This window comes from Macaca nemestrina, chromosome 5 (genome assembly GCF_043159975.1).
Source record: "Macaca nemestrina isolate mMacNem1 chromosome 5, mMacNem.hap1, whole genome shotgun sequence".
Classification (NCBI taxonomy): Eukaryota; Metazoa; Chordata; class Mammalia; order Primates; family Cercopithecidae; genus Macaca; species Macaca nemestrina.
In genome coordinates this window covers 112,736,795-112,763,527 of record NC_092129.1, presented here as the reverse complement: position 1 = coordinate 112,763,527, position 26,733 = coordinate 112,736,795, and the positions used below count along the sequence as shown (strand labels likewise).

General features: G+C 45.6%; 1 protein-coding gene across 2 annotated transcripts in view; it reads right to left on the bottom strand.

Moving 5' to 3' along the window:
* Nucleotides 1–206: 206 nt before the first annotated feature.
* The window catches only part of OOE (oocyte expressed protein), a 29,204-nt gene continuing 2,677 nt past the window's right edge, over nucleotides 207–26,733 (bottom strand). Inside the window, exons 1-3 of one of the 2 annotated variants that reach the window (XM_011737411.2) lie at nucleotides 1,294–1,823; nucleotides 896–1,075; nucleotides 207–531 (exon numbers count right to left, since the gene is read on the bottom strand). In XM_011737411.2, the coding sequence (XP_011735713.2) occupies nucleotides 452–531; nucleotides 896–1,075; nucleotides 1,294–1,483 (450 nt within the window). In that variant the 5' untranslated portion in view covers nucleotides 1,484–1,823 and the 3' untranslated portion in view covers nucleotides 207–451. Of the gene's footprint in view, nucleotides 532–895; nucleotides 1,076–1,293; nucleotides 1,824–26,733 lie in introns of those variants that run through there. The other variant, XM_071096854.1, reaches the window with a different exon arrangement.

The window sequence follows — 26,733 nt, the reverse complement described above, 5'->3', positions numbered from 1 at the left end:
GTGAGGTTATCTGCCCCTGCATATCTGCCCCCTGTGGGTGAGGGCCTCATTCTGACCATAAAATCATAGAAGGATTAGGAGTTTCAAAATGATGGGAATTCAGGAAGAAAAAAACAAAACAAAAAAACAAAACAAAAACAAAAAAACAAAAACAAAAACCTACAAAACTACAACCTGCCAGCCTTCTGCCCACCCTTCATATCAAAACATAAGTCAATCTTTTATAAATTTGCTTTATTATAAGTGTGTGAAGATCTTAATGCCATTGGCAAAATAGCCATTTCTTTATTAGAATAGTTCAAGCTCACTCTTGCAACAAAATAAACCACATTCCATCAAGACACAGGAAAAAGGAATGCAGGGATTTAGGAATGCTATACTTGCTTCTCTTCAACTTTAGCAGAAAAAGTTGGAAAGTTCTTAAGATGTTCCCGACAGTAACTATGTTGTCTTAAGCAACAGGATCCTGGGGAGAGTGGGGGTCTGATGCATGGGCCTTCAAGTTCTTCTCAAGGTGTTTCATCTTCTCAGCTGGAAGAGAAGCAGTTGATGCTAACCATGGACAGGGAAAACGGTTCGCTGTTTCGAACTACTCCGTGATTGGGAGTTGGGGAGGAGAGAAAGACCTGCGGTGGAGGCTCCGAACCTGGGATCTGCGATAGCGTCGTAACCCAGCTGAGGCTGACTTGGGCAGTGATGGGCCTGAATGTATCAGATCTCCGCTGACTTTCCCAAGGTCCTACCCCGGGATCCCCTCCCAACAAACTTCGTGCAGCCCCTGGGTTCTGGAAACCAAGAAATTCTGAGAAGGTTAAGGGAGGATGGAAGGAAACCGAGCAAGGCCAGTACAGTCACTCGTGGCTTCCTCCACATGCAGGTTCTCAAAGACCCTCACCTCGGGCACGATGTTCTCGGTGAAACGATGCCAGGCACAGGAGCATGCTCTTCACCCGATTCTGTACACTGGGCCGTCCAAAAACGGTGATTTCGACTAGGTTCCCAGAGTCCACTATGTCCACTGTCATCAGGGCCTGGCTCGTCCATTCCATTTCTGGAATCATGGCTCGGTCCGGGCCTAAACAAGTAAGGAAAGACTCTGAGGGGCCGCACGGTGGCAAGTTACAAGCTGAATTTTAAGGGAACGTTGGCCAGGGAAGGGAAGAGCTGGAAGGTGGGCAATCACTGCAACACTTTTGGCTTGCGAATCTGGGAAAGAAGCTGTAGAGAGCTGCTCTGCCGAGTTTCTCTCAGACTGGAGGTGGACAGCCCACTAGCACACCTGGGGTCGCTCACCAAAGAGCTCGTCTGCCAGCCATGCCTCCAGGTAGAACACCAAAGGGTCTCCCAGTTCCTGCACCGGAAACCACCAAGGCCGGATGCGAATCTGCGGCGGCGGAAGTGGTAACATACGCAGCTGCTCCAGGGAGTCGGCCGGGGTCTGTTTGCCCCGCTGGGACTCAGCAGCACCAGCGTCATCGACCATACTGGGACCAGCAGCCGCGGAGCGCGCTCGAGGTGGCTTTCGCGGGACCTCCTCCAGACCCAGGCGCGAAGCTCGGACTCTCTTTTACCATATTCCACCCGCTCCGCCCCTTCCGGCGGCGCCTAGCACCGCGTCGGGGTGAGCTGGTGCAATCGACGCCCTGGCCTAGCGGCACATCGGGCACTTCCTGTGCTGCCTCAGTCGCCGGGATTGCCTCTTTGACTTTGAACTAGTATTCATCTGGCCTCCTGTTGGGTCTCCAACCCTCTCCTTCGTCATCTTTGCCTCGTAAGATATACTTAGCCTGAAAGACTTCTGCCCACCTTATAGCTGATTAACACTGTGAGTTTGAATTGACGACTCTGCTGACTGGGAATCGCCTTTGCTGGATAGGTTAAGGTTTCATCGTTACCTCCCAGAGATAGGTAGATTGTACCCAGGGCAGGCTTGTTGAATGTGTCGGTTTTCTCTCTTCTGCCCCATGCTGTTATCTTCTGACTCTCCGGATGGTTACCATTTTTAAATCATTCAAGCAAGTGTATCATGTTTTAAACAAAACGTCGGAGGTGGTCTTATAGAACATGTAGCAAGTTAGACAATTTTCCTTTATTTCCAGTATCCTAAGACAACCAGTATCAATGAATTTTTTCCCAGTGTTCGTAATTTTAATTAAAAATTTGAATAATGAAAGGTTTCGCCGGGCGTGGTGGCTCACGCCTGTAATCCCAGCACTTTGGGAGGCCGAGGCGGGCGGATCACGAGGTCAGGAGATCGAGACCATCCTGGCGAACACGGTGAAACCCTGTCTCTACTAAAAATACAAAAAAATTAGCCGGGCGTGGTGGTGGGCGCCTGTAGTCCCAGCTTCTAGGGAGGCTGAGGCAGGAGAATGGCATGAACCCGGGAGGCGGCGGAGCTAGCAGTGAGCGGAGATCGTGCCACTGCACTCCAGCCTGGGCGACAGAGCAAGACTCCGTCTCAAAAAAAAAAAAAAAAAAAAGAAAGGTTTCACACATCCAAAAAAGTAATATAGCACAGCCCTGTACCTTCCCCCAGTTTAACAGATATTGACATTTCCCCACATTTGCCTCACTTCTCTGTTTTTAAAATAAATATTACTCAAGCATCTTTCCTTTCCCTCTCCAGAGGAAATTATCTTGAAGCTAGTGTGTATATATCATCCCCATGCATGTCTTTACACATTTTCTACTATATTTCTAGAAATATTGTTTTGTAGTTGTTTCAGAATAGATAGTATCTGCTGAAAATACTATTTTGTTCTTACGATTAACTATGTGTTTGTTTTAAAACTATTTTCTATTTTTCTGAGATAGGTCTCAGTCTGTTGCCTGGGCTGGAATGCAGTGGCACAATCTCGGTTCACTGAAGCCTCGACCTCCCAGGCCTAAGAGACCCTCCTGTCTCAGCCTCCTGAGTAGCTGAGACCACAGGTGCCTGCCACCACACCCAGCTATTTTCCAGCTCTTCTGTTGTTGTTGTCTGTCTGTTTGTAGAGACAGGGTCCCACTATGTTGCCAGGCTGGTTTTGAACTCCTAGGCTCAAGCAGTCCTCTCTCACTTTGGCCTCCCAAAGTGCTGGGATTACAGGTGTGAGCCACCACAGCCAGCCTAGAAGAAAAAACTCAAAATAGTGGAAAGCATGTTCCAGATTCCACATGATCATCTAGGACTGTGTGGAGGCTCCAGTTTTCTGCCCCTGAGCCCACCCCCTCTCACCCTCAATGGTTGCTGAGAAAACCTGACTATCAGATGTGTAGGGCATACTTACAGGAAAACTAGATTTAGCTATGGCTGTGATGCAATGAACATTTAAAACCTTAACCTGGCCAGGCAAGGTGACTCATGCCTATAATCCCAGCACTTTGGGAGGCCAAGGCAGGAGGATCACTTGAGGTCAGGAGTTTGAGACCAGCCTGACCAACATGGAGAAAACCCATCTCTACTAAAAATACAAAAATTAGATGGGTGTGGGCCAGACACAGTGGCTCACGCCTGTAATCCCAGCACTTTGGGAGACTGAGGCGGGTGGATCACCTGAGGTCAGGAGTTCGAGACCAGCCTGACCAACATGGAGAAACCTAGTCTCTACTAAAAATACAAAAAATTAACCAGGCATAGTGGCGCATGCCTATAATCCTAGCTACTCGGGAGGCTGGGGCAGGAGAATCGCTTGAACCCAGGAGGCGGAGGTTGCGGTGAGCCGAGATCACACCATTGTACTCCAGCCTGGGCAACAACAGCAAAACTCCATCTCAGACAAAAAAAAAAAGCCGGGTGTGTGGTGGTTACCTGCAATCCCAGCTACTCGAGAGGCTGAGGCAGGAGAATTGCTTGAACCCCAGAGGCAGAGGTTGCAGTGAGCCAAGATGGCACCACTACACTCCAGCCTGGACGACAGAGTGAGAGTCCATCTCAAAAAAAACACAAAAAACAAAAACAGAAAAACACCTTAACCTAATCAAGGTCAGATATTGTGGCTCACGCCTGTAATCCCAGCACTTTATGAGGCAGAGGCCAGCAGATCGCTTGAGCCAAGGGGTTTGAGGATGCAGTGAGCCATGATCACACCACTGTACTCCTGCTTGGGTGACAGAGCGAGACTCCAAAAATAAATCTAAAAAAATTTAAAACCTCAATCTAATCATGAGATGCACTTACACTGCTGTAGATAAAGAATATTTTACCCAGCATGTATAGAATTTTAACGGCTTCTTCAGGGGGACTGTGGTGATCTGAGCCACACAATAAGTTAACTTCTCTCAAATTCCATTTCCTGGTGTGAAAAAGCTAGTATCCCATTATCTTGTGGGGATCTTCTGCCACAAAGAAGATCCCAGCTTTGGGGAGACCGATAAGCCTTTGCACCTGAGCCTGCCAAAATGAGAGGGCTATTGCGCAAGGAAACCTTTTGGGAACTCAGATGGTCATGTGGGCCTCCTTGGAAGCCTGGGGACAAGTGGGCAGTTTTCCCGAGTGCATAGAAGCCAACACCAGAGACTGAGGTGGAGAGATGCACTGAGTCAACCTGGCTGGGTTAATAGAACACTTCTCCCACCATCTGGGTTAGCGTCTCGGGGTGCCAGGGATCCTGCAGTGGGCCTGATGCCAGCCCGAGATCAAAATGGGAAAGCAGCCAGAGCAAATTGATGTTCCCTAGAGCTCTTACGGTCTGGAAGATTCTTTCTCACTTTCTCTGTCTTTTTCTTTCCTTCTCTTCTTTTGTTTTCTTTTTTGAGACAGGGTCTCACTCTGTTACCCAGGCTGGAGTGCAGTGGCACGATCTCAGCTCACTGAGTAGCTGGGGCAGGTGCATGCCATCACACTCATTGTAGAGACAGAGGTCTCCCTATGTTGCCCAGGCTGGTCTCAAACTCCTGGGCTCAAGCAGTTCTCCTGCCTTGGCCTCCCAAAATGTTAGATTATAGGCATGAGCCACTGCAGCTGGCCAGGGCCAGAATATTTTAAGTATGCAATTATTTATTTATTTATTTATTTAGAGACAGAGTTTTGCTCTTGTTGCTCAGGCTGGAGTACAATGGCGAATCTCAGCTCACTGCAACCTCCGCCTCCTGGGTTCAAGTGATTCTCCTGCCTAGGCCTCCCAAGTAGCTGGGATTATAGGCATGCACCACCACGCCCGGCTAATTTTGTATTTTTAGTAGAGGTGGAGTTCCACCATGTTGTCCAGGCTGGTCTCGAACTCCTGACCTCAGGTGATCTACCCACTTCAGCGTCCCAAAGTGCTGAGATTACAGCCTTGAGCCACTGCGCCTTGCTGAAAAAATATTTTTAAAATATATTTTAAAAATATATATACATGCCTCTAATCCCATCACTTTGGGAGGCTGAGGCGGGAGGATCACTTGAGCTTAGGAGTTTGAGACCACCCTGGGCAAAATAGAGAGAACCTGTCTCTACAAAAAATAAAATAATTAGCTGGTTTTGGTGACATGCGCCTGTAGTCCCAGCTACTTGGGAGGCTGAGGAAGGATAGCCTGAGTGCACAAGGTTGATGCTGCAGTGAGCTATGATTGCACTCTAGTGTGAGTGACAGAGCAAGACCCCATCTCTAAAAAAATAAAATAAAAATAACGTACAATTTTATGTATTTTTTTAATGGAGGAAAAGGGGCTCCACTAAAAGTACCTGGAGTCTACGAAAGTCATAATGCCTGGCTGCCTTCATCCAGTGATGTGGAACCCCAGAGGCCCCTGTATGACTAGGCCCTTTCCAGGACCCACTCCCATGTGTTGCCCAGCCCTCCACTTCTGTGGTACAGAGCCAATCAGATCTACAGAACCAAAACTTGAAGCCAACCCCAATCCTACCAGCAACAAAAGATGATGGGTGCAGAGATGGTAAAAAAGACTCAGATTCCAGGCCTGCCCCCAGCCCTGAAATTGTAGTCAAACACATAATTCTCCTTTCACCTTACCTTTTCTGTATATTTGCCTGTGTGATCATAGTCTGGAATTTTTTGGTTTTGTTTTTTGAGATGTGGTTTCACCATATTGTCCAGGCTGGTCTAGAACTCCTGGGCTCAAGCAACCCTCCTGCCTTGGTCTCCCAAAGTGCTGGGATTACAACATGAGCTGTGCCCAGCCTAGTCTGGAGTTTTTACTGGAACTGTTAAAATATGTCTCCTAATCTTTGTTTTAATTTATTGATGGGGGAAGGGAGACTGATCTTATACTTGACTCTTTATTTATTTATTTATTTATTTATTTTGAGACGGAGTCTTGCTCTGTTGCCCAGGCTGGAGCGCAGTGGCCGGATCTCAGCTACTGCAAGCTCCGCCTCCCGAGTTTACGCCATTCTCCTGCCGCAGCCTCCTGAGTAGCTGGGATTACAGGTTTCTGCCATCCATGCCCAGCTAATTTTTGTACTTTTAGTAGAGGTGGGGTTTCACCATGTTGGCCAGGCTGGTCTTGAACTCCTGACCTCAGGTGATCCACCCGCTTCAGCCCCGAAAGTGCTGGGATTACAGGCATGAGCCACCGCACCCAGCCAACTCTTCTTTTAAAAAACAGACTTTCCTTGCTGACATACTTGAGTAGCTTTGGTCGTATTTAAGGTGAAGCTGAGCTTTCTAAGCATTTCTAGAATCCCCTCCAAGCCACCTCTTTACAAAGAGAACTACCTTTTCCCAGCTAAGAGAAGAGAAAGTAAAAATTAGATTAGTGAGCCTAGAGGGATGGCTCAGGCGTGTAATCCCAATACTATGGGAGGTGGGAGGACTGCCTGAGGCCAGGAGTTGTAGACCAGCCTGGGCAGCATAAGGAGGCCCTGTCTCTACAAAAAAATTAAAAATTAATCCAGTGTGGTGTCTCATGCCTTGTAGTCCCAACTACTCTGGGAGCTGCAGGCAGAAGGATCCCTTTAGTCCAGGAGTTAGAGGCTGCAATGAGCTATGATGGCACCATTGTACTCCAGCCTGGACTCTCTCTTTTTTTTATATATATATATAAAACATATATATACTTATATATAATATGTATAATTTATACATTCTTATATATAGTATATATTTATATAAAATTAAATTTTATATTATATAACTATATCCATGAGAGAAAAGATAAATCTGCCATCATTTATAGCAGGTTGAGACAGACACAGATAAAACCAGCTACAAAATTAAGTTTCTCCCAAAGACATGCTGCAGCTGTAAATTGTCATAGTGATCTCTCCCCTTTTATTTATTTATTTTTTTTTTTGAGATGGAGTCTCACTCTGTTGCCTGGGCTGGAGTGCAGTGGCACGATCTCGGCTCACTGCAACCTCTGCCTCCCGGGTTCAACTGATTCTCCTGCCTCAGCCTCCAGAGTAGCTAGGATTACAGGCACCTGCCACCATGGCCAGGTGAATTTTTGTAGAGACGGGGTTTTACCATGTTGGCCAGGCTGGTCTCGAACTCCTGACCTTAAGTAATCCACCCACCTCAGCCTCTCAAAGTGTTGTGATTACAGGTGTGAGCCACCACAAGGCGGCTGATCTCCCATTTTTGAATGACTATTATGTTCTTACTCAATGAGGAACAGTATTCTCTAAAATTACAGACTATCAGAAAAGGTACTATTTAAATGTGTATATCAGTAACAATGAAACATCCATTCTTGCCTGGAGGATCTAAGTCACTTTATTTTTTAATTTTGTTTTTCTTTTTTTGTTTGTTTTCCTAAGTCACTCTGATACAGAGAAACAGCCTTAATTTACAACTCAGTCGCAGCTGTTTTGGACAAGGGGTTTTTTTCGAATACAACATTCCACATCTATCTCAATTAAGGACCCTGGGTTCACTTCACTGTCAAGATCTGATGTTGATCCTTATACATACAGCCCAAAGAAACATGATTTTAATTAATTAATTAATTAATTTTTTTATTTGAGACAGAGTCTGTCACTTAGGCTGGAGTACAATGGTGAGATCTCAGCTTACTGCAACCTCCACCTCCCGAGTTCAAGCAATTCTCCTGCCTTAGCCTCCAGAGTAGCTGGGATTTCAGGCACCCACCACCAAGCCTGGCTGGTTTTTGTATTTATTTATTTATTTTATTTTTTTATTTATTTTGAGACAGAGTCTCACTCTGTCATCCAGGTTGGAGTGCAGTGGCGCGATCTTGGCTCACCGCAACCTCTGGCTCCCAGGTTCAGGTGATTCTCCTGCCTCAGCCTCCCAAGTAGCTGGGATTACAGGCATCTGCTACCATGCCCGGCTAATTTTTGTATTTTAGTAGAGAAGAGGTTTCACCGTGTTGGCCAGGCTGGTCTCGAACTCCTGACCTCAGGTGATCCACCTGCCTTGGCCTCCCAAAGTGCTGGGATTACAGGCGTGAGCCACTGCACCCAGCCCATGATTTTATTTAGTTTATTTCTCTCTTCCCCAAAATTGTAAAAAACTTTATTGTTGGTGAGATGCCCTATGGTTCTTTGGCTACATCCTTATATAATTGTGTTTTACCATTAGAATTCCATTTTCTTTCATTCTGCCATTGTCAGTTAACACAATTAGCCAGACATATGTAGTCCTATTACCATGGGAGAGAGAAACTGACTACAATCTTAAGCCAGCCTTGGTGTAAACTTTAAAGGAACATCCAAGGAAGTTTCTAGAGCTGTTCTATTTGCTGAAAATATAATCCTGTGAAAGCTATAAAGATGAGACAGAAACTGGAGCCAAAACCTCAAGACCCCTTTTAAATGTAGGCAGCATGTTTTGCTTCAGCTGAGACAGAACTATAGGGCTCTGCTCACAAAGCAATAGGGGTGATTAGTTTCTGGGAGGGCTTTATTATCTGCCTCAGGAGTAAACAACCTGCTCATGCATGCAGTAGAGTCACCACACCTCGAACTTTCTCAAGTTCTTGAGAATATACCATTTCTACTTTTTGAGTGAACTGTGCTATGCAATTTCCTCTCTACTCAAATGTTTCTCTGATATCACCCAATATGTGATAGGTATTTGTGGCCTCAAAATTAACTCATGTAAGTGAGTTTGGTGGGTTTGGTTTTGAATATACTGTAAAAAGTCAGCAGGCCGGGCGCGGTGGCTCAAGCCTGTAATCCCAGCACTTTGGGAGGCCGAGATGGGCAGATCACGAGGTCAGGAGATTGAGACCATCCTGGCTGACATGGTGAAACCCCGTCTCTACTAAAAAATACAAAAAACTAGCCGGGCGAGGTGGCGGGCGCCTGTAGTCCCAGATACTCGGGAGGCTGAGGCAGGAGAATGGCGTAAACCCGGGAGGCGGAGCTTGCAGTGAGCTGAGATCCGGCCACTGCACTCCAGCCTGGGCGACAGACCGAGACTCTGTCTCAAAAAAAAAAAAAAAAAAAAAGTCAGAAATATTTTTTTAAATTTATTTATTTATATTTACATTCATTCATTCATTCATTCATTGACAGAGTCTTACTCTGTTACCTAGATGAGAGTGCAGTGGCATTATCACAGCTCACTGTAACCTGTACCTTCTGGGCTCAAGCAATTCTCCTTCCTCAGTCTCCTGAGGAGCTGGGACTACAGGTAAGTACAACCACACCTAGCTAATATTTTTTAAAATTATGTTTTGTAGAAACGAGTTCTTGCTGTGTTGCCAAGGTTGGTCTTGAACCCTTGGCTGCAAATGAGCCTTCTACCTTGGCCTTCCTGAAGTGCTAGGATTATGGGTGTCAGCCACCCATCATCACACCTATGACCAATAGCTGTACCAGGCAGCTTTCAAGTTAAAAACCTGAGTTTTAACCAAGTAACCCCATTTGATTTATGCCAAAGGCTCCAGCCTGCATATATTATTGTTACAAATTCTTCTTCTTCCTTTTTTTTTGAGATAGTATCTCACTCTGACATCTAGACTGGAGTGCAGTGGTGTGATCTTGGCTCACTACAACCTCTACTTCCAGGGCTCAAGTGATCTTCCCACCTTAGCCTTTAGAGTAGCTGGGATGACAGGTGCGTGCCACCATGCCCAGCTAATGTTTTTGTATTTTGTTGTAGAGATAGGGTTTCTCCATGTTGGCCAGCCTGGTCTTGAACTCCTGAGCTCAAGCAATCCACCCACCTCAGCCTCCCAAAATGCTGGGATTATAGGCCTGAGCCATGGGGCCCAGCTACAAACTCTGAAGATCATCTGAGCCAGAAGTTCTCAAATGTTTGGGTCCCACTTCTCTTAAAAATTATTGAGGCTGCACATGGTGGCTCATGCCTGATCATGCCACTGTACTCCAGCCGAGGTGACAGAATGAAACTCTGACTCAAAAAAAAAAATCTATATATATATATATTGAGTACTGGCAGGGCGTGGTGGCTCAGGCCTGTAATCCCAGCACTTTGGGTGGCCAAGGCAGGTGGATCCCTTGAGGTCAGGAGTTTAAGACCAGCCTGGCCAACATGGTGAAACCCCATCTCTACTAAAAAATCCAAAAATTAGCCGGGCATAGTGACATGTGCCTGTGGTCCCAGCTACTTGGGAGGCTGAGGTAGGAGAATCGCTTGAGCCCAGGAGGTGGAGGTTACAGTGGGCCGAGATCTCACCACTGCACTCCAGCCAGCCTGGGCAACAGAGCCATACCCTGTCTCAAAAAAAAAAAAAAAATTATTGAGTACTCTAAAGAGCTTTTAAGGTATAGATACTGATATTTACTATATTAGAAATTAAAACTGAGAAACCTAATTCAATGACTATAACTCATGTTAACATAGATAACCTTTTAATTAAAAATGATTATGATTATGATTTTTTGAGACAGGGTTTCTCTCTGTCACCCAGGCTGGAGTGCAGTGGCACGATCTCGGCTCACTGCAACCTCTACCTCCCAGGTTCAAGCAATTATCCTGCCTTAGCCTCCTGAGTAGCTGGGACTACAGGCATGCGCTACCACGTCCGGCTAATTTTTATGTTTTTATAGAGACAGGGTTTCACCATGTTGCCCAGGCTGGTCTTGAACTCCTGGGCTCAAGCAATCCTCCCACCTCAGCCTTCCAAAGTGCTAGGATTATAGGCGTGAGCCACCATGCCTGGCCTGAAAAATAATTTGTTTCTCAAAACAAAAAATTCTGTGGCCTAGCCGGACATGGTGGCTCACGCCTGTAATCCCAGCACTTTGGAGGCCAAGGTGGGTGGATCACTTGAGGTCAGAAGTTTGAGATCAACCTGGCCAACATGGTGAAACCCCATCTCTACTAAAAATACAAAGTTAGGCCGGGCGCGGTGGCTCACGCCTGTAATCCCAGCACTTTGGGAGGCCGAGGCGGGTGGATCACCTGAGGTCAGGAGTTCGAGACCAGCCTGGCTAACATGGTGAAACCCTGTCTCTACTAAAAATACATAAAATTAGCTGGGCGTGGTGGTGGGCTCCTGTAATCCCAGCTACTTGGGAGGCTGAGGCAGGAGAATTGCTTGGACCTGGGAGGTGGAGGTTGCAGTGAGCCGAGATCACGCCACTGTACTCCAGCCTGGGTGACAAAGTGAGACTCCATCTCAAAAAAAAAAAAAAAAAATACAAAGTTAGCCAGACGTGGTAGTGTGCACCTGTAATCCCAGTTACTCAGGAGGCTGAGGCAGGAGAACTGCTTGATCCCACGAGGTGGAGGTTGCAGTGAGTCGAGATTGTGCCACTGCACTCCATTCTGGGCAACAGAGTGAGACTCTATCTCAAAAAAAAAAAGAAAAAAAAAAGAAAGAAAAGAAAAGTGGCCTTATTTTACACGTTTGTGAATCTGTTTAATGTCTGGCCTAATAGAAAACAGCTGGTTTCTCATATCTTTTTTTGTTTTTTAATGGTTTTTAAAAATTGAGACGGGGTTTTGCTATGTTGCCCAACCGGGTATTAAACTCCAGAGCTTGAGCTCAAGCAGCTGCCCACTTCCAACTCCGAAAGTGCTGGGATTACAGGCATCAGCCACCATGCCCAGCCTCATATCCTACTCCAGATTAAATCTGTTGCAATATGTTGTTTTGATTGAAGAAAATCCAGCCTGACACAGATATTTAGATAATTGTGGACACTACTCTTTCTACTATACCAACACTCAGCAAATGGTAGCTTCTTACACTTTGAACGGCTTTTTTATTCATGCATGATTTTATAACATCACTCATTAGTTGTTAGGAAAATATCAGTTTATTGAAATATTTAATTTTCAAAATATTGATTCATTTCATTACACAATATAATAAAAAAATCACATTGATTAGTACCACCACCAATGTCATCAGAAAAATGTAATAATTTGGAAGGTGTCAAGACAGTGGTGATACAAGTTTCCCAAATTATTATTATTATTATTATTTTTTTTGAGACGGAGTCTCGCTCTGTCGCCCAGACTGGAGTGCAGTGGCCGGATCTCAGCTCACTGCAAGCTCCACCTCCCGGGTTTACGCTATTCTCCTGCCTCAGCCTCCCGAGTAGCTGGGACTACAGGCGCCAGCCACCTCGCCCGGCTAGTTTTTTGTATTTTTTAGTAGAGACGGGGTTTCACCGTGTTAGCCAGGATGGTCTCGATCTCCTGACCTCGTGATCCGCCCGTCTCGGCCTCCCAAAGTGCTGGGATTACAGGCTTGAGCCACCGCGCCCGGCCCTTTTTTTTTTTTTTTTTTTTTGAGACAGGGTCTCGTTCTGTTGCCCAGGCTGGAGTGTGGTGGTGCAGTCCCCACTCACTGCAACCTCTACCTCCTGGGCTTAAGTGATTCTCTCATCTCAGCCTCCTGAGTAGCTGGGACCACAGGTATGCACCACCATGCCTGGCTTTTTTTGTTTTCTTTTGAGACAGAGTTTCACTCTAGTTGCCCAGGCTGGAGTGCGATGCCGCAATCTCGGCTCACCGCAACCTCTACCTCCTGGGTTCAAGCCATTCTCCTGCCTCAGCCTCCTGAGTAGCTGGGAATACAGGCATGTGCCATCACGCCCTGCCAATTCTGTATTTTTAGTAGAGACAGGGTTTCTCCATGTTGGTCAAGCTGGTCTCAAACTCCTGACCTCAGGTGATCTGCCCGCCGTGGCTTCCCAAAGTGCTGGGATTACAGGCGTGAGCCACCGTGCCCAGTCAGCTATTTTTTTTTTTTTTAAGACAGGGTCTTGCCCTGTCGCCCAGGCTGGAGTGCAGTGACACAATCTCGGCTCACTGTCATCTCCACCTCCTAGGTTCAAAGGATTCTCTCACCTCAGTCTCCTGAGTAGTTGGAACTACAGGTGCATGCCACCACGCCCAGCTAATTTTTGTTTTTTGTGGGTTTTTGTTGAGACGGAGTTTTGCTCTTTTTTCCCAGGATGGAGTATAATGGTGTGATCTGGGCTCACTGCAACCTCTGCCTCTTGGGTTCAAGTGATTCTCCTGCCTCAGCCTCCCCAGTAGCTGGGATTACAGGCATATGCCACCATGCCCAGCTAATTTTTATATTTTTAGTAGAGATGGGGTTTCACCGTGTTAACCAGGATGGTCTCCATCTCCTGACCTCGTGATTCACCTGCCTCATCCTCCCAAATTGCTGGGATTAGAGGCATGAGCCACCGCACCAGGCCTGTATTTTTTGGTAGAGATGGTTTCACCATTTTGGCCAGGTTGGTCTCAAACTCCTAACCTCAAGGGATCTGCCTGCCTTGGCCTCCCAAAGTGCTGGGATTACAGGTGTGAGCCACCACGCCTGGCCTAATTTTTGTTATTTTTTTGTAGAGACGGGGTTTTGCCATGTTGGCCAGGCTGTTCTGGAATGCCTGAGCTCTAGCAATCGCCCTTCCCTGTCTCCCAAAGTCCTAGGATTATAGGCATGAGCCACTGCACCCAGCCTTAATAACACTTTATTTGTAGAAAGTGTATAGTTTGCCAACAGCCCCAGTGTAAAACAAAACTCTCTACTGCTACTGCTGCTGCTGGTGGTGGTGGTAGCAGGTTTAAGTTGATATAATTTGGAGACCATATCTACTAGGATTGGACATACCACCTTCTGATTCAGTACTTTTACTCCTAAATAAATGCCCAGGCTGAGCACGGTGGCTCATGCCTGTAATCTCAGCACTTTGGGAGGCCAAGGCTGGTGGATCGCATGAGTGCAGGCATTCAAGACCAGCCTGGGCAACATGGTGAAACCCTGTCTCTACTAAAAAAATACAAAAAAAAATTTAGCAGATTGCTTAAATCTGTAGGTCAAAGGTTCAGTGAGCCCTGATGGTGTCACTGCACTCCAGCCTGAGTGAGAGAGTAAAACCCTGTCTCAAACAAGCAAACCCAAACAACACATATCCAACAGAAATGCACTAATAACACTGCTAATGAGTGTTCATAGCAGTGTTATTTAACATGGAAATAAACAGAAGTGACCAAATGTCTATAATAGAATGGATAAATTGTGGCAGATCCATACAATTAAATGTTATATACCATTGAAAATTAATAAACTACTCCCAACATGAGTGAGCTAAAAGACACTGTAGGATTCCATTTATATGAAGTTCAGAAAGCAAGTTTGATCTGGGTGGTTGTTACATCACTATTACTTTGAAATTTTCTTGAGCTTCACACTTATGATTGATATAGTTTTTAGTAAGCAGATTAAACTTTGAGTTGTTTTTTGTTTTTAAAGAGGACTTTAGAGATCTAGACACCAAATACAATTAGTCTCAACAGATTGTGAGATTGTGATTTATCTACACATGAGAAACCATATGGTATAGAGGCTAGAGAAGATGAAGTAAGTTGAGTAACATTTGGATGTTGATTAATATAATCAAGACCAGGTGCGGTGGCTCATGCTTGTAATCCCAGCACTTTGGGAGGTTTAGGCAGGTGGATCACCTGGGGTTAGGAGTTCGAGACCAGCCTGGCCAACATGGTTAAACCCTATCTCTACTAAAAATTTAAAAAAAAAAAAAAAATTTTAGCTAGGCATGGTGGAGAGCGCCTGTCATCCCAGCTCCTTTGGAGACCAAGGCAGGAGAATCACTTGAACCCAGGAGGTGGAGGTTGCAGTGGGCCAAGATTGCAACATTGCACTCCAACCTGGACAACAAGAGTGAAATTCCATTTCAAAAAAGAAAAAAAAAAAATCAAAAAGAATAAACAAAACAAAAAAGTGTTAAAAAAAAAAAAAAAAAAAAAAGATGGAGTAAGTTCCAGAACATAAAAATAGTAGTGAATGAGAAGGGAGGTGGATAGGCCCAAGTTCACTCACAAGATTTAGAATTCAGGCTACTTGGCTTTCAGGCTGAGTCTTTGAGGTATGCCTTCAGGCACCAGAAAGCTTTACTCCGAATACCTAGAGTAGCCTGGAGGAAGAGCTGAAGGCCAAGACCAAGATGTTGGCAAATCTCAAAATTGAAAGCTAGTTGAAGGTGTTTTAGGTGGGGAAGGAAAAGTCGAGAAAGTTAGTCCTCACTTTGCCAAAAACTGCAGTGTTCCAGTATAGCAGGAACAGACATTACTTTGCAGAGGACTAAAGGTAAGCATGGGCTGAGGAATTCAGGATGGCCAGTATACTCTTCTTGGTAGCCTGAATGTCCAGGGAAAGAGGTGGGCTGGCATGGGGGGACAATTAATATAAAAAACCAGGCCGGGCACGGTGGCTCACACCTATAATCCCAGCACTTTGGAAGGCCGTGGTGGGTGGATCATTTGAAGTCAGGAGTTCGAGACCAGCCTGGCCGACGTGGCGAAACCCATGTCTACTGAAAAGGCAAAAATTAGCCGAGTGTGGTGGTGCCGTGCCTGTAATCCCAGCTACTTGGGAAGCTGAGGCAGGAGAATCACTTGAACCTGGGAGGCAGAGGTTGCAGTGAACCGAGATTGCGCCACAGTATTCCAGCCTGGGTGATAGAGTGAGACTCCGTCTCAAAAACAAAACAAAACAAACAAAAAACAAAGGATTGTAACTTTGGGTTTTTGTTTTTGTTTTTCTTTTTGGTTTGTTTTATTTTTGAGATAGAGATTTGCTCTGTCACTCAGGCTGCAGTGCAGTGGTGTGATCATGGCTCACTGCAGCCTTAACCTCCCCACCTCAAGTGATCCCCCCACCTCAACCTCCCTAGTACCTGCGACCACAGGCTGCACTACCACACCTGGCTAATTTCTTTTTTTTTTTTTTTTTTTTGAGCTAGAGTCTCGCTCTGTTGCCCAGGCTGGAATGTAGTGGCGTGATCTCAGCTCACCAAAACCTCTGCCTCCCGGGTTCAAGTGATTCTCCTGCCTCAGCCTCCCAAGTAGCTGGGATTACAGGCACACGCCACCATGCCCAGCTAATTTCTGTATTTTCAGTAGAGATGGGGTTTTGCTATATTGGCCAGGCTGGTCTCGAACTCCTGACCTAGTGATCCACCTGCCTCAGCCTCCCAAAGTGCTGGGATTACAGGCATGAGCCGTGCCCAGCCACACCTGGCTAATTTTTAACTTTTTTGTAGAGAGCCGGTCTCACCATGTTGTCCAGACTGGTCTCGAACTCCTGGGCTCAAGTGATCCTCCTGCCCTGGCCTTCCAAAGTGTGAAGATTATAGGCATGAGCCACCACACCCAGCCTACTATGTTTGTTTGTTGTAGCTAGGGCTACAGGCATGTACCACCATGCCCTGCTAGTTTTTGTTTTTATAGAGATGGCATCTCACTATGTTGCCCAGGCTGGGCTTGAACTCCCAGCCTCAAGCAATCCTCCTGCCTCAGCCTCCCAAAGTGTGGTGAGCCAATATGCTCAGTGGTTTTTAACTTTTTTTTTTTTTTTGAGACAGGATCTGACTCTGTCACCCAGGATTGGGTGCAGTGGCACAATCTCAGCTCACTGCAGCCTCCACCTCCCATGCTTAGCCTTCCAAGTAACTGGAACTACAGGCATGAGTGACCATGCATGTCTGATTTTTGTATTTTTTTTAATAAAGAAGGGGTTTCCCCCTGTTGGCCAAGTTGGTCTCAACTCCTGGCCTCAAGAGATCTGCCCACCTGGGTCTCCCAAAGTGCTGGGATTATAGGTGTGAGCCACCACACCTGGCTGTAAATCTGAAGTAGAAGAAACCATCTATACAAGCAGGTCACCTAAAAGATTTCTTAGGGCCGGTAACACTAAGGGAATTGTAGAAACTGCTTCTAGTTTCTTGATCAAGTAGTTGACAAAATCATCCAGGAGCCAGGAGACATAGTCTTATTTAGTGTGGGCTAACAACAGGGAAAATGACCAGGAAGGAAGAACAAACTAAAATCAATGCAGGGGCCGGGCACGGTGGCTCACACCTGTAATCCCAGCACTTTGGGAGGATGAGGTGGGTGGATCACTTGAGGTCAGGAGTTTGAGACCAGCTTGGTCAACATGGTGAAACCCTCTCTCTACTAAAAATACAAAATTAACTGGGTGTGGTGGTGCACGCCTGTAGTCACAGCTGCTCAGAAGGCTGAGGCAGGAGAATCACTTGAACCTGGGAGGCACAGGTTGCAGTGAGCTGAGATTGTGCCACCACATTCCAGCCTGGGTGACAGAGCGAGACTCATTCTTAAAATAAAATAAAATCAATGCAGTCAGTGCAAGAAGGAAGTAATAAAGATTAGAGTAAAAATTATTTAGAAAATAGAGAAAAATAAAAACTGGGTTCTTTAAAAAGATAAAACTGACAAGCCTTTAGACAGAATAACCAAGGAAAGACTCAAATTACTCAGATCAGAAATGAATGTGAGAGTCCGGTGCAGTGGGTCACACCTGTAATCACACTTTGGGAGGCTGAGGTAGGCAGATCACTTGAGCCCAGGAATTCAAGACCAGCCTGGGCAACATAATGAAACCTTATCTCTACAAAAAATACAACAATTAGCCAGGTGTGGTAGCACATGCCTGTAATCCCAGCTACTTGGGAGACTGAGGCAGGAGGATCACTTGAGCCAAGGAGGTCAAGGCTGCAGTGAGCCAAAATCATGACAGTGCACTCCAGCCCAGGCAAGAGTGAGACCCTGTCTCTAAATAAATAAATATAGTAAAAATAAAACATAAATGAATGAATGGAGGACATTATTACTCACCTTACTGACCTTACAGATATGAACAACTATATGACATAAATTAGATAACCTAGATGGAATGAATAAGTTCCTAGAAAAACATAAACTACTCAGAATAAATAGAAAATCTGAATAAACCTGTCATAAGAGATTGAATTAGTAATGACAACATTTCCCTCAAGCCCAGATGGTTTTACTGATGAATCCAACCAAGTATTTAAAGGAGAACTAATGCCAATCTTTCAAACTCTTCCAAAAAATAGATGAGAGAACACTTCCCATTCATTATGTCAGCATCACCTTAATACCATAATCAAAGTCATCACAAGAAAAGAAACACTACAGACCAATATTCCTGATTAATAAAAATGCAAAAATCTTAAATAAAAAAATGAGCAAACTTGGGTATGGTGGCTTTTTTGCAATCTCAGCACTTCAGGAGGCCTAGGTGGGAGGATCACTTGAGCCCAGGAGTTCCAGGTGTTGAGCCATGATTGTGCCACTGCCCTCCATCACTTGAACTCGTGGGCTCAAGTGATCAGCCTGCCTCAGCCTCCCAGCCTTGGCAACAAGACAAACAAACCTGTCTTTTTTTTTTTTTTGAGACGGAGTCTTACTCTGTCACCTAGAGTGAAGTGCGGTGGATCTCGGCTCACTGCAACCTCTGCCTCCCGGGTTCAAGCGATTCTCCTGTCTCAGCCTCCTGAGTAGCTGGGATTACAGGCACGTGCTACCGCGCCTGGCTAATTTTTGTATTTTTGTAGAGACAGGGTTTTATCATGTTGGCTAGGCTGCTCTCGAACTCCTGACCTCAGGTGATCCACTCTCCTCGGCCTCCCAAAGTGCTGGGATTACAGGTGTAGCCACCATGCCCAGCCTCAAACCTGTCTTAAAAAAGGCAAATGGAGGCCAGGCGCGGTGGCTCATGCCTGTAATCCCATTGTAATGTAATCAGCATTGTGGGAGGCTGAGGCTGGCGAATCACGAGGTCAGGAGATTGAGACCATCCTGGCTAACATGGTAAAACCCCGTCTCTACTAAAAATACAAAAAAAATTAGCCGGGTGTGGTGGTGGGTGCCTGTAGTTCCAGCTACTCGGGAGGCTGAGGCAGAATAATGGCGTGAACCCAGGAGGCAGAGCTTGCATTGAGCCGAGATCGCACCACTGCACTCTAGCCTGGGCGACAGAGCGAGACTGTGTCTCAAAAAAAAAAAAAAAAAAAAAAAAAGCAAATGGAATTCAGCATTATTATTATTATTATTATTTTTTTTTTTTTTTTTGAGACGGAGTCTTGCTCTGTCACCCAGGCTGGAGTGCAGTGGCCGGATCTCAGCTCACTGCAAGCTCCGCCTCCCGGGTTCACGCCATTCTCCTGCCTCAGCCTCCTGAGTAGCTAGGACTACAGGCGCCCGCCATCGCGCCCGGCTAATTTTTTGTATTTTTAGTAGAGACGGGGTTTCACTGTGGTCTCGATCTCCTGACCTTGTGATCCGCCCGTCTCGGCCTCCCAAAGTGCTGGGATTACAGGCTTGAGCCACCGCGCCCGGCCAATTCAGCATTATTAAAACAAAAATTATATATCATGAGCAAGGGGATTTATCCCAGGAATGCATGGCTTGATTAAATAAAAAGTCAATTAATATGCCATATTAATAGAATAAAGGACAAAAACTACATGAACATTTCAAGAGATGCAGCAAATGCATTTTACAAAATTAACACCTACTTCTAGGAATACAAAGTCTCTTCCCCAGCCTAAATAAAAGCTATTTTCTTTTTCTTTGTTTCTTTCTGTTATTTTTTTTTTTGAGGTGGAGTGGAGTCTCGCTTTATTGACCAGGCTGGAGTTCAGTGGCGCGGTTTTGGCTCACTGCAACCTCCGCATTCCGAGTTCAAGCGATTCTCCTGCCTCATCCTCCTAAGTAGCTGGGATTACAGGTGCCTGCCACCACGCCTGGCTAATGTTTTGTATTTTTAGTGGAGATGGGGTTTCACCATGTTGGCCAGGCTGGTCTCGAACTCCTGACCTCGTGATCCACCCACCTCGGTCTCCCAAAGTGCTGGGATTACGGGTGTGAGCCACTGTGCTCCGCCAAAAGCTATTTTCAAAAAGCCCACAGCTAACATTACATATGATACTTAATGGTAAAAAGACTGAATTCCTTCCCCTGAAAGATCAGGAAGAAAGCAAAGATGGCCACTTTCACTTTTATTCAACATTGTACTGAAGGTTCTAGCCAGTGCAATCAGGCAAGAAATAGAAGCCACGCATACTAAAGAATACCAACAACATGCTTTTCTTTTTTTTTTTTTTTTCTGAGACAGAGGTTTGCTCTTGTTGCCCAGGCTGGAGTGCAACGGCATGATCTTGGCTCACTGCAACCTCTGCCTCCCAGGTTCAAGCGATTCTCCTGCCTCAGTCGCCTGAGTAGCAGGGATTACAGGCATGTGCCACCACACCCGACTAATTCTGTATTTTTAGTGGAGACGGGGTTTCTCCATGTTGGTCAGGCTGGTATCGAACTCCCCACCTCAGGTGATCTGCCTGCCTTGGCCTCCCAAAGTGCTGGGATTACAGGCATGAGCCACCACACTGGGCCAGCAACATGCTCTTCTATGTAGGAAATCCTAAGGAATCCACCAAAAAACAAACAAATACAATGAGTTCAGTAAGGTTGCAGAATACAAAATCAATATACACAAAATCTAAATACTTTTACAAGTTTAATAAGTATATAACTTGAAAACTACAAAACATTGATAAAAGAATTAAAGATGTAAATAAATGGAGAGTTATTTCATTCATGGACTAGAAGACTCAGAAGATGAATTTAGACCCTTACCTCAAGACATAAAAATTAACTCAAAAAAGAACTGCAGCCAGGCGCGATGGCTCACGCCTGTAATCCCAGCACTTTGGGAGGCCAAGGCGGGTGGATCACCTGAGGTCATGAGTTCAAGACCAGCATGGCCAACGTGGTGAAATCCTATCTCTATTAAAAATTTGCCAGGCATGGTGGCAAGCGCCTGTAATCCCAGCTACTCGGGAGGCTGAGGCAGGAGAATCACTTGAACCCGGGAGGCGGAAGTTGCAGTGAGCCAAGATCGCACCGTTGCACTCCAGCCTGGGAGACGAGTAAAGAGTAAAATTCCGTCTCAAAAAAAAAAAAACAAAACAAAAACGGCAGAGCTCAATGAAAGGGCTAAAACCAAAACTCTTAACAGAAAACAGAAACAGAAAAGTAAACCTTCATGCTCATGGCTTAAAGATAGCTACACACACACACACACACACACACATACATATATATATTTAACAACATAGAACGTAAAAAGCAAAACTGATTTTAAAAATTAGTAAGTCGGAGCCCATCAAAATTCAAAACTTTATAACTATTAAGAAAGCAAAAATATCAGCCACCAGGCATGGGGGCTCATACCTACAATCCCAGTATTTTGGGAGGCCGAGGTGGATAACTTGAGGTCAGGAGTTTGAGACCAGCGTGGCCAACATGGTGAAACCCTGTCTCTAACAAAAGTACAACAAAAAAAATCAGCCAGGTGTGGTGGCAGTTGCCTGTAATCCCAGCTACTCCGGAGGCCGAGGTAGGAGAATCGCTTGAACATGGTAGGCGGAGGTTGCAGTGAGCCGAGATAGCACCACTGCACTCCAGCCTGAGTGACAAGAGCAAAACTCTGTCTCAAAAACAAAATAAATATAAAAATAAAAGCAGTGCTGGATTAATGTGAGTATTCATGTTTATATAATTATTTATTTAACCTATTGATTAATTGATTGAGACGGAATCTCCCACTGTCTCCCAGGCTGGAGTGTAATGGCATGGTCTTGGCTCACTGCAACCTCCACCTCCTGGGTTCAAATGATTCTCTGCCTCAGCCTCCTGAGTAGCTGGGACTACAGGCACGTGCCACCACACCCAGCTAATTTTTTGTATTAATGTTTATATAATTGGAGGGTAAAAACAGACCCTTCCAAATCATGGCTCCAAAGGCTGCCACCATAAGGGAACGATGATAGTTCTGATAACATTAGAATTTTATTTTATTTTATTTTACTTATTTTGAGACAGGGTCTTGCTCTGTTGCTCATGCTGGAGTGCAGTAGCACAGTCTGAGCTCACCTGCAACTTCCGCCTCCCGTGTTCCAGTGATTCTCGTGCCTCAGCCATGCGATTAGCTGGGACAACAGCATGCGGCACCACACCAAGCTAATTTTTGTATTTTTAGTAGAGACAGGATTTTGCCATGTTGGCCAGGCTGGTCTCGAACTCCTGACCTCAGGTGATCCGCCTGCCTCGGCCTCCCAAAGTGCTGGGATTACAGGCGTGAGCCACTGCACTGGGCCTGACAAAAATGGAATTAAAACTTCTTTTAGGCCGGGCGCGGTGGCTCAAGCCTGTAATCCCAGCACTTTGGGAGGCCGAGACGGGCGGATCACGAGGTCAGGAGATCGAGACCATCCTGGGTAACACAGTGAAACCCCGTCTCTACTAAAAATACAAAAACTTAGCCGGGCGAGGTGGCAGGCGCCTGTAGTCCCAGCTACTCGGGAGGCTGAGGCAGGAGAATGGCGTGAACCCGGGAGGCGGAGCTTGCAGTGAGCTGAGATCCGGCCACTGCACTCTAGCCTGGGTGACAGAGCGAGACTCCGTCTCAAAAAAAGAAAAAAAAAACCTTCTTTTAGTGAGAAAAAAAAAATCCTTATGCCTCACCCTCCCCCAAAGTGAAATGAAAATACAAATTATAAAAAGCGAAGAATGTATAACAAAAAATTATATGTCTAACAACATAGGAAATGTTTATTTTATAAAATTTAAGGGGAAAAGTCAAGAGTGCAAAATTGAATATCTAGTAGAATCTCAAAAGTTTGCCTAGAAGAAAACTCAGAAGGACTAAATTTATCTCTGGGTAATATTTTTATTTTTCCAAATGTATACAGTGAACGTTAATTGTAAAATCACCTTAAAGCCAAAGTTATCTATCCTAATGCCAGTAACCATGGCTTTTTTCCTTGAAAAAGGGATGGCAGCTGGAGGCTGGAATCCCCTTCCTCCTGGGAAGTGCACCCATGGGCTCCTGAGAGGCAAAGTGGCAGAACAGAAAATGCTCAGCTTTGGCATCACCTCCACTTCGGTTCCCAAGTACTGGGCTCCTCTGACTTCAGTTTCTTCATCGTGAAATGGGGATACCCACATCCATCTCACAGGAGTTTCCTAAGAATTAAATGAGTCTGGCAGGTTGTAGGTGTCCAATATAAGACAGTGCCACATTCTCTAGCCCAGGTGATAAGTGAAAACCTAAGGAGATTTTCCAAAATCAGCACCTGCTGCTCCGAGAGCCAAGGGTGCGGTGTTTGCTGCCTCCTTGTGGCAAAGTGGCTCCTTGCCCGGCGGAGTCGGAGGAGTAAGTTCTCGGAGGGTAGAGGGACCATTCCTTCTCCTAGCTGCGCCAAACCCACATTGGGGTACTCAGTCAGGGATCCCGCAGCGGTGCAAATGCTAAGGAAAGTCATGACGCGACCTGGAACCTGGGGCGGTGCCTCTGGCGCGTAGCTATCCAGGGGAGCTACGTGGAGAAGGCAGGCCACTTAGCCCCAATGCAGACCCGGGAACTTTGAGGAAGCCGGAGGATCAGAAGAAACCGCCCGGCAGGCGGAGGAGAAAGGCCAGGGCTCCCCTTCTGAGACTGAGGCTTGCCGGAGGGAAATGGCATCGAGGACTTGGGGCGACTGATTCAGCTTCTACCCCAGGAGCAGAAGTCCCCGCTGTACTCGGGAACTGGCGGTCAACTCCCTCAGGTCACACCCGAGGCAAAAATGCAAGCTGGTGGAAATGTTCTGCCTTCAGGTCAAAATTGGGCGTGAACTCCTCCTTTTCATCCTTTTTTTTTTTTTTTGCGTGTCTGGTGGGGAAAAGTAGGTGGTAGATGGAACTTGAAAGCCCCGCAGGCATATCCAATTTCTACTTGCTTAGTGAATGCTTTTCTAGGTGCTAGACCAAGCTGGGATTTAGGATAAGAGATTCCACTGCTTTTTATCGCAAAAGGCTTAGGCTTAGGCTGTCACAGGTCTAAAAAAGCAACTCATTTTGCTCTATGTTGTGAAAAATTTAAAACACAGAACTAAAAATATTCGTGTTACCTGGAATTACCGTTTTAGATATCTTTCCTCACCACGTGAGAACACAGTATCAAAATGTTAAATCCGCGGGCGCAGATCACTTGGGGCCACGAGTTAGAGACCAGGCTGGTCGGCACAGTGAAACCCCCTCTCTAGTAAAAATACAAAAATTAGCCGGTGTGGTGGCGCGCCTGTGGTTGCAGCAGCTCAGGAGGCTGAGGCAGGAGAATCACTTGAATCCAGGAGGTGGAGATTTTGCTGAGCCCAGATCCCACCACTGCACTCCAGACTGGCTGACAGAAAAATAAAAAATAAAAAAAAAGTTATTTACTAATCCACTGCCCAAACTCAAGGAAATAGCTGATCCAATTAAAAACAAAACAAAAATGAAAAGCTTGACAGACACAAAATTCCTTTTTTAGACTTAGAACAATTTTAGGTTCACAGCAAGTATTGTCCTCTCGAGATTCTGGGGGTATTGGTCCCAGACTCCAAAGATACTTAATCCCAGGGTTGCTCAAATTCTTCATGTAAAAGCAGAGCTTCCCTTATACTGTAAATCATCTCTGGATTACCTGTAATATCTAATACTATGTAAATAGTTACTCTACTTTATTGGTTATTTTGCTTTTTTGTTTTTACGAGGTTTGATGTTGTTACCCTGTTACCCAAAAACTCTTTTTTTTTTGAGACGGAGTTTCATTCTTGTCGCCCAGGTTGGAGTGTGATGGTGCGATCTCGGGTCACTGCAACCTCCGCCTCCTGGGTTCAGGTGATTCTCCTGCCTCAGCCTCTCAAGTAGCTGGGACTACAGGCATGCACCACCATGCCCAGCTAATTTTTTTTTTTTTTTTTTTTTGGTGTTTTTAGTAGAGAGGGAGTTTCACCATGTTGGCCAGGCTGGTCTCGAACTCCTGACCTCAGGTGATCCACCTGCCTTGGTCTCCCAAAGGCTGGGATTACAGGCGTCAGCCACTGCACTTGGCCAAAACTCTTATTTTTGACTGGACTCAGAAGTAGAAGCTCTCAGAGAGGATAGTCTGTGTCTCTTGGCAATTTGTTCCTGGTGTTTTTCTTTGGCTTCCTTCATTCTCTTGTCCAAAAGTTTAGCATATTCTGTGGCCTCTTCCTTATTTTTTTTTTAGTAGGTTGTTTCTTCAGAGCAATAAGCCAGGTGTTTGTGTTGTGGGACATGAGGAGTAACAAGACACTGAGTCTTGGGTGCTTTGGCCCTATGTGTCTCACCTTTGTTATAACAAAGAGCTTTCTTATAACATATTGGTGGACATCATCTTTTTAGAGAAATTGAAGTTTTTGGATTCTGCTTGCTCTTTTGGGTCCCAGGGAATGAGGCAGCATATATTATCAGGCAGTTCAGGATTAGCCTTCTCTCTCTCTCTTTAACTATAACTGAGTTAAGAATACTCAGACTGGCATCCACAATACAACCTTGAACAGATTTGTGCATTCTTTCTTCAGTTCTCCTTGGAGGACAGGAATACCCCTTATTCAGTAGCAGGCGGACACAGTCTTCGGTCAAAATACCCTGCTTCATGAGGAAGCCTCATCAGTTGTCCCCAACACTGATTCTGACCATATAACCCTTCCATTCTTCACCTAGAGCATCAGCATCAACATCTGTCGTTATAGCTTCTCAGAAAGAGTATGACGTGTGCAATCTTCATCCACTTCAAAGAGATTCTGGCAGCCAGAGGCTGGGAAGGAGACATTCAGCTTCATCTTGAAGCAGCTCATTGCCTCTGAGGCACCATGAAAAGGAGAGGTTTTCTTAAGCGTTAATTGTTTATGAAGAGAAACTATTTCTTAGCCCACATATTTCCATTTCTTAGTTAAGGAACACAGGTCAGTGACAAGCACCTGAGGTTTCTTCAAAGCACTGGAAGCCATTGTTTATGAGTCATGGTTATTGTCTTTGATGGGTATCTCCTTCCTGGCTGTTGAAAGTTCCTAGTTTAGGCCGGGCGCGGTGGCTCAAGCCTGTAATCCCAGCACTTTGGGAGGCCGAGACGGGCGGATCACGAGGTCAGGAGATCGAGACCATCCTGGCTAATACGGTGAAACCCCGTCTCTACTAAAAATACAAAAAACTAGCCGGGCGAGGTGGCGGGCGCCTGTGGTCCCAGCTACTCGGGAGGCTGAGGCAGGAGAATGGCGGGAACCCGGGAGGCGGAGCTTGCAGTGAGCTGAGGTCCGGCCACTGCACTCCAGCCCCGCGACAGAGCGAGACTCCGTCTCAAAAAAAAAAAAAAAAAAAGAAAGTTCCTAGTTTACATGAAGGTTCACTCTCAGTGTTAGGATAATTTTGGCCTCATAGAATGAGTTAGGAAGTATCCCTCTGCTTCTGCTTTCTGGAAGAGATTCTATGAGGCCAGCATTACCCTAATACTAAAACCAATCAAAGACATTACAAGAAAAGTACAGACCAATATTTCTGACTAACATAGATGCAAAAATCCTCAACAAAATCCCAGCAAGTTGAATCCAACAAAATTCCTTTCTAAAGATTGTTAATACTACCCATTTCAGATTAAAGATTAGAGAATGGAGATTAAATGCCTAACATTTATTTAATGTTTTTTATCTTTTTTTTTTTTTCTTTGAGATGGAAT